The sequence below is a fragment of the Neolamprologus multifasciatus genome, chromosome 11 (assembly GCF_963576455.1).
Source record: "Neolamprologus multifasciatus chromosome 11, fNeoMul1.2, whole genome shotgun sequence".
Classification (NCBI taxonomy): Eukaryota; Metazoa; Chordata; class Actinopteri; order Cichliformes; family Cichlidae; genus Neolamprologus; species Neolamprologus multifasciatus.
The window spans coordinates 27,107,092-27,115,410 of NC_140449.1; the positions used below are offsets into that span (position 1 = coordinate 27,107,092).

Consider the following 8,319-nt stretch of genomic DNA (forward strand, 5'->3'; position numbering starts at 1 on the left):
TGAATCTTTCGAGGTAGAGCTTTTCTCAAAGAAAAGGGTCTAGTAATATATATATATATATATATATATATATATATATATATATATATTTCTTTTTCTACATTTAAGATCTTTGTTTTTTTGTTCAATTTTTGTTGCCTACTGGAACATTTCAGCTCCTATTTATTCCTGCTCCTGTGTATGTTCATCTGCTAATCTGCCCAAAACACAAGGAATATGTTTTGATTCCTCATGCATGCACCAATGAAAGGCGTAACAGCCACACTTAAAGTCACTGCTGTTAGATTATAATAAATGTTGAAGGGTGTCAGTTGGAATTTTCCTCTAGAGTGTGCATGACAGTTGTGGTGATGCAAAAATATGCACAATGTGCAGGAGAGTGCTTTTACAATGCTTTCCCACCATTTTACATTTATTGCTATAAAACGAATTCTTTGTTCAAATTGACTAATTCCAGTGAATTTATTTGTGTGTGCTGCTTTTATGCATGCACCTTCGCCTGTGTCTGTTGTCTGCTCTGGGGAAATCATTAAACATATGCGTAGAAGCCGGAACTGACTTTGCTACGTTAGCAAGCTCCCCTAGCTGGTCACAGCTTATCACAAATTATGAGCTTGTTTATTCTGGCAGCATTTGTGATGCTGTTGCTGTGAGTTTATTCCTGCTGTGGCATTGCACTGCATTTCCCCAAAATAATTTAGTAGTACGAGCTTTTATATTTAGCTCACCTATTCTAAGGTCTGGTGTGATAATAACATAGCATACATAATATGCACGATACTAAGTGATAGAAAAGAAATCCATAAAAGGATGACAGAACTGCTCTTTCTGTGCAAATTTTGTTTATATAATAATTTACTCAAAAATACACAATATAGTCCTAATTATACAATAATTTATCATTCTACCTGAAACCTGATCAGTTAAACTTTTATTATAAACCATAAACACCCCACATCACTCCTCATTACTCCCCATAACTTGATGTATTATTATTAGTAAACAATACATTTTGTTACCATTTTTTTCACCATCCTCATCGAGGTCAACCAGTGGAAGCCACATGTTTGAGTTTGAGTCGACTTCACAAACTTTTTTCTTACTAGCAGTAACTCTAATACTACTAGCTAAGCACGATGGTAACCTGAAGGTCCCGGCACACTCTTACATCCTTACCTAACATGCTTTACAAGACAGAGAAGGAGACTCTTCTTCCACATAAGCACTGATTTAGTTTATTTGCTTTCCATTATTTCCCTTTACTCTAGAGATCATTTTAAAAGCTAATCAATTTGAGCTGATCACAATATGCATTTCAGCGGATAAGAAATTATGATAATGATCTGTAATATAGCCCCAGCTGAGAAGGCTAATTCATGTTTATATTGCTTCTGCTCTCACCTTCTGCTTATTGTTCCCCAGATAAACCTCAGGTAACATGCAAGAACGTTTTTTTTAATATGTAATTTGTCTCAACAAGAAAAACTCATTGTGTATTATTTTAAGAGTCCTAATAGAACACCATGTATAGTAATTAAACATAAATGTGACCATAAACTGTCAGTTCAGTTACTAGTGTGTAAACGATTTGTCAGCAATGGAGAGCAGAACAAATTTTGATGTTAATTGTGTATGAGTTGTGCGTTGTGTGTAGTGAGTATTAAACATTGCATATGCAACACGCCAGCTGTTTCTAGTGATATAATGATTTAATGTAACAAAGTAGAATCTCAAAAGGTAAAATTGGGATAGGATATTGATTAATAATAACACAAACCTGAGACCGAATCTCTTGCTAAATGTTGTAGATGAACATTTCCATAAAAATGACAGAAAACATTTTTGCAGCTGCTTTTAATATGTATTCTTTATTCAGTGCCAAATATCAACTTTTTTCCAATGAAAGAAATGTCCACATCTGACTTTCTCTTTAAAAGAAATTCACAAAATAGTTGAAATGTATAAAATAAATACAGTAGAGAAGCTCTTCATTTATCTCCTCAAAATTATGTAAAATGTGTATAGCACAGTAAATGCTACGGAGAAAGTCTTTAAGAAAGAGTCAGACAATAAGCATAATAAATTATTATTTTGTGGCCGTTGCGGTAATCCTCAGAACTTGCAGCAGAAGCCGCAGCCCTTGTTGCTTCGGCAGCAATTGCAGCACCAGCGGCACAGGGAAAGATGGCTCTGACGCTTTTGCCTGATGTGATTTGGCATCTGTGTAAAAGACAAAAGACGTGAGCAAGGTGTTCAACTCCATCCGCTCTATATACCAAGGTACTCTGCAGGGAAAATGCATCCACTTAAATTTTAATTTGCTCTTGGTAATTGGTTTAATTCATTCAGTCGATTGAACATACCATTGATGACTCCGCTGACATCTCTTGATGTGCCACAACTGGAGTGTCATTGCTCCCTGCCTCCGCCGGCTCTTGCACCTGTTAATGAATTATGCACATTGAGGAGGCGCATCTCAGCGTCCTGGCAAAACATTTATATCTAATAAGCAAATGAAGTGAGTTTAAGACGAATCCTTACCCCAGCAAATGGGATGGCAGAGCTCTCCAGAATGCAAATAAAGGCGAGCACGAGTGTCACTGCAACTGCAATGCTGAATGCCTTCATTTTGGTCAGGGTTTAAATGGTTATGTTGTTGTACCCTTTGAAGATTAGAGTTGATAGGTCTTCCCTCTCATGGGTTCCGGTGCAGCGAAGAACACCACAATACCTTCAATTTATTCTTCAGGTCCAGTGATGGATGGTGATTGCCTGGGCAAGTGGATTTCTTTAGATATTTCACTGACCCTTGTCAGCTCGTGTCCTTCTCCTGTTTGATGGTATGCTGACTGTGTTGGTTTTTATACACAGTTGGGCTCAGTATTGCCTCATCGCTGCTGGAGGCCCAGCCCTTTCCTGGCAACAGTTACCCAATTCCAATGGGGAAGTTTTTGACCTCTTCATTTCTCCTTACTGTAGTTCTGCAATACTAGGGGAAATTCACTGATCTATTTTTGATTGTGGGGTCCCAGTGTCTGAGAAAGATATGAAATCATCTACAGACTTTTTAAGGGAATAACTTTCCACTGCGAGAACATAATTCCACACATGAACACGCTGCTGGAGACCAATATTTTTACAATCTCTGAGAGCAATATGTATTATGTAAATTGGACTTTTGTTCTGGAGGAACCCTGGTAAGAGCACAGTACTTTCTCCAGCAAAAGGCCTCGACAGCATAGGTCAATCTATTGCGTGGCTGACTGAGTCGCACTTGTTTCGACCCAGGAAATCCTTCACTAAGGAGAAGGAGCCACTTTGGAATATCCATTGCTCAGTCTAAAGGATGTAATTACAACCTCTCAAATGGAATAATTAGCCCCTCATTTTCAACACGTTCAGTTTTTGCATAATACACAGGAACCTGCAGTTGAACCAAATTAAATCCCTTTGAGAGCTGGAGAGTAGTAGCCAGGATTAAAAAGCTCCATTTGAGAGTCAAGGTGTTTCAATACGCAAGAGTTAAAGATGAATATAAAATAATGTAGTGAGGTTGATTATGTGTTGACAACAAAGGATTGCATTGTTTCTGGTATTTTAATCTGCATCTGTTCTATGTCGTAGTTTTTATTCTTTCATGCATCATTCTTAGAGCAGATAATTAAGAACCAACATACAAAATAACAGCTGCTTTTGTTTCCTCAAAACATTTCTCATTTCCTGGCAATCTCATAGTTTCTGAATAAATTTCGAACTGTGCACAATTAAAACCATGTTTATTTAATGGCATAATAATAACAACAGACTGCTCACAGTTTTGTTGGAAAGCCGGATTTCTCATTCCTTCCTTTGCTACTGAAGCCATGAGAAACACCTACAGATTAATTAACCAGCCAGTGGAAGAAGACTATTCCACAGGAACATCAGGCTGTGAATAAACACAAAAATCAATAATGGTGGAAATGAAATAAGAAAACGGCTAAATAAAGGAACAAACTGATAAATGATCGCGCTGTGGAGGCTGATAAAAATCAGAGGCCATTTGAATTCTCATTATACCTTCAACGTCTTTCCAATCGCCCGTCCTGACTCAATTAAGGAACAACATGTCACAGGACCTCTGCGTCAGTCTGTCTCGTTTACTGATAACCCCGCTGGCCCGCGTGCTTGCTTTGGGTGACCACAACATCAGTGTCAACAAATACAGCCACGAATGGCTCCGCATTTGTTGGAACACATCCATAGTTTTATCATTTTTACAAGATCATCACATTTTCATTACTTACTATGCATTTGATTTTTGCCTTGTGTGCTCACGTGTGAGGAGAAGAGGCTCTAATCCATTATCTAGTCTACATTATGTCTTCAAATAATGAACATGTCATTTTATTTGATGTGCTTCACTAAGCATAACTCGTGAGATGTGAGATCTGACGCTTGTTAACAGTACAAAGACAAAAATAATATATCCAGTTTCCCCAGAATGTAAAAAAAAAAGAAGAAAAATTAAAGGTCTGATGTTGAAGTTGTTTTTTTTTAAGAATTCATAGCAGGGTTTTCCAAGTGCACATTTTGTCCTGTTTTCCTGAGCGCGCATGTCTGTTAGCAGTCCCTGTGGCTATCAGTAGGAATCTACTTGCCAAACAAATGCCGGCACCAGCATGGCGGACAGATTCACCTCAGCAGGCGCCACTCTACCAGTTTCTTTGCCCTCGGTTGAGGACATTGCCCCCGTCTGTCTCTGTTTCATCATCATACCCTACTGCTGTCCCCATCCATTTGTCACCACTCCTCCCCCTTGCTCCTACATGCTTTATAGGCTGCTGTAAGACAATCCATACATTATATCTGCCAGCTGCCAAAGCCATCACACAAAAACAGTGCCCCTCGACGCAGTCAACTGTTTCCCTAAATACGTCTTCTCTCAAAACTGGGTCACGAGTGAACCAGTGTTGGGACATCACTCAGGGGGGAGGAGTATGGAGTACAGGTTAATGGGTTGCTGGTCAATGCAGGGACTTCCCCTGTCAGCGTGGAGTGAGAGGCAGGTTACAATATGCTACTGGAACTTCCGAAATTTCAGTAAGTACGACCAGTCCTAATAGATAAAAATAACGGGCAAGAGAGCACTTATTCATACTAGCATAGCAACTTCAACTAAACAATGAATTAAAAAATGTAAATTATAAACTGTACACTCAGTGCACCCTTGCTGCATGTCACTGTGCAACTCTACTGTCTGGTCTCCTTTCATCTATTTTCAAAATCTATTATAAAATCATAATGTTCCCCAAAAAAGAGGGCTAAAAAAGCTAAACATTACAAAGGAAAAAAATGTAGTTTAAAGCTATGAAATGTTTTAATTTGTCAAACAGATTTTGTCTCTCAGGGGTACCTTCAGATACAACACATGGGGGGAAACCAGCTTAACACCGAGGTGAGATTTCTTTTAGTCTTGGATAGAAGTCTAAAGAACACAATAATTGCAGTCTGCTTGAAAAGAAAGTATGAATTGGCTTTTCAGCATCTAGTATTTCATGAGCAACTATACCATTATGATATTTCAGAGTGGGAAGATGACTCCTTTCCCCCATTTTCCTCATAATGGAAAGCATCTTTTGCCATGACAGTGTAAAAGCACACCTGGGGTTGTCTGCCAAAGTGAAAGGCTTTACTCATAATTTTCCAGTCAACCGTGTTTCATTTAAATGTAGCATCTATACATGATATTTTATAGCTTAAAAAGATGTTTGTTTGGTTAAACTGGCTTTTGCACAGGGTATAATCCACTCAGTGAGCTCTACATATACATTTATTTTTCCTGAACTGAGATTTTTGGTTTCTCAGAAACACCAGATCCATGGTAAAAATGGTGATGCCAGACAGGGAGATATTCAGTGTTTATCCCCAGCGATGGTACTTCAAACAATACGTTTGGTGCAACCCAAACTACATGACCCACAGCTTTAAGACAGAGACACGCGTCTTTCAACATGTGCACCAGTTTGATGCGTCAGTTTGATCAGTGCTGGAAATACCGTCGAATATGACACTCTGGATGCACAAAAAGGCGAAACGAACAAACAAAAAAACCTATGCTCCATTTATGACAGCAGCAGAATACAAACCTTTGTGCTGATACTTCTCTTATGAGTGTGACAGGTGCTATGTCATTATTAATGTACAACCAAGAAAGATGGTAAGTGTGGTGTGAGGCACATTGTATGTCAGGTGGAATAAGACTCTTTCTGTCAGGCTTTTTCAACAAATAACCTCAGAGAGAGGGGGAATGTGTAACAAGCTCGGGCAGTGGACAATACATGCTCCTGACAGTGTGCTCCTGTAGCTAAAAAAGCACAAAGGTAAGACAAGCCTGCAGGCCATGAAACTGTGGCTTTCCAGGAGAATGTGTTGGCCAGCATGAGTTCAATGAAAATCACTCAACCATGTCCTTTGGTAGATGTACACACACACACACACACACACACACACACACACACACACACACACACACACACACACACAGACTTATCCAAATAACATAAAGGATTTTATAGAAGTGGTTTTTTCTCTCCCTTCCTCCAGGCAAATGTGTAGCAGACATTCACTGAGTACTGACCAGACCTAAAACACTGATTCAAATCCATTAAATACAATTTCGGCAATAACAATCCATTGCTCAAAGCGGAGAGACTTTCCTCTTCCAATTAATACATCAATTAATTCTAAGTGATTTATCTGGTCTTAGAGGTGAAGGTTGAACTCCCTGGTACATGCTTCCTATAACATTTATTAAAGAAACATGTCTTTATGTCATTTAATTTTCCTTTCCAAATCCGTATTATTTCAGCTTTGCCTGACTCGATTCAGAAAGCTTTCGGGGTGAAGAAGGAAAACAGACAGACGGAGAGAGACTACGCATGTCCCAATCAGAGAGGTACGTGGGATCAGAGATCATCCACTTCAAACAGAAACAGGGACACACAGACGCCTGCCTGCCTGCCTGGTTGTCTATGCATGTTTAAATGGCAGCTGACAAGCCTGAAAACAAAACCAAATCAAATTTAGCACATACTCTCAGTCAAGTGAATACTCAGTGCATGTGTTATTGTGCCTGTGCAAACAGCAGTCTACATATATCTCTATCTATCTATCTTTCTATATAAAATAGCAGCTTCTCTTTTAAGAACAGCAGAATGTAGCCCTGCCCAACGCAATCTCACTAAGGGCTTGGATATAGCTTTCATCCATCACTGATCTTTCTCCCCCAAGGTGCCCTCTATATCTTCTAAATACTTACCAGTGTGTTGATTGTGTGGATTTGAGTACACATGGGACACGTAACCCATAGTAACTCTATCCCTGCAAGAGAAAATTCTAAAATATATTTAAACCTGTATCTCTGTTCCACACTGACAAGACAATATAACCCTATACCCTGCACGTTTTGTTGAGAATATAGACATTTTTTGTGTTAGTTCAACCTGCCAACTGTTCACAACAAGAAAGATGTATTGTCCCAAATTACTAACTAACATGCCCAGGACCTGGACCAGATCCCTGGCACATGCACATCTAAGTGAAAGGCAGTGGTTATCATGGACACCCATGCTTCTTCCTGCAATTATGTCCAAAGACTGCTGTGAAAAAAGCACATTTTAAAGGTAGTCAAATCCAGGACTCTCAACTGGTGGCAAATGAAATGTAGTGTTCCACTGTTGAGCCACATACAGTAAAAACCACATTGACTTTTAAAAATTACTCAGATTAGAGCCATCAGCAACCTTTAGAACCACATTGCGAACAGCCGCTCCGCCATACTGCACCAAAAGCAATGACACCTTTAAAGACTCCCATGTTAAAGTGACCAACTACATAGCATAGTCTTTTTACAGCCTGGTCAAAAAAAGAAAAAAAAGGTTTTATGGAGTTATCCATCCATCCATTTTCTTCCGCTAATCCGGGGCCGGGTCTCGGGGGCAGCAGCCCAAGCAGAGAAGCCCAGACCTCCCTCTCCCCAGCCACCTCCTCCAGCTTGTCCAGGGGAACAACAAGGTGTTCCCAGGCCAGCCGAGAGATATAATCTCTCCAGCGTGTCCTGGGTCTGCCTCGGGGCCTCCTCCTAGTGGGACATGCCCGGAAAACCTCGCCCAGGAGGCATCCTTGTCAGATGCCCGAACCACCTCAACTGGCTCCTTTCAAGGTGGGGGAGCAGCAGCTCTACACTGAGCCCCTCCCGAAGGGCCGAACTTCTCACCCTATCTCTAAGGGAGAGGCCAGCCACCCTTCGGAGGAAGCCCATTTCCGCCGCTTGTATTT

General features: G+C 40.1%; 1 protein-coding gene across 1 annotated transcript; it reads right to left on the minus strand.

Annotated features, from left to right (window-relative positions):
• Nucleotides 1–1,852: 1,852 nt before the first annotated feature.
• hamp (hepcidin antimicrobial peptide) lies at nt 1,853–2,849 on the minus strand. Its single transcript, XM_085177553.1, has 3 exons — nt 2,542–2,849; nt 2,364–2,441; nt 1,853–2,220 (listed from the first exon to the last, which is right to left on the minus strand). The coding sequence occupies exons 1-3, from the start codon at nt 2,626–2,628 to the stop codon at nt 2,113–2,115; spliced, it is 273 nt and encodes a 90-aa protein (XP_085033679.1). The 5' UTR covers nt 2,629–2,849; the 3' UTR covers nt 1,853–2,112.
• Between the last annotated feature and the right edge of the window lie 5,470 nt (nt 2,850–8,319).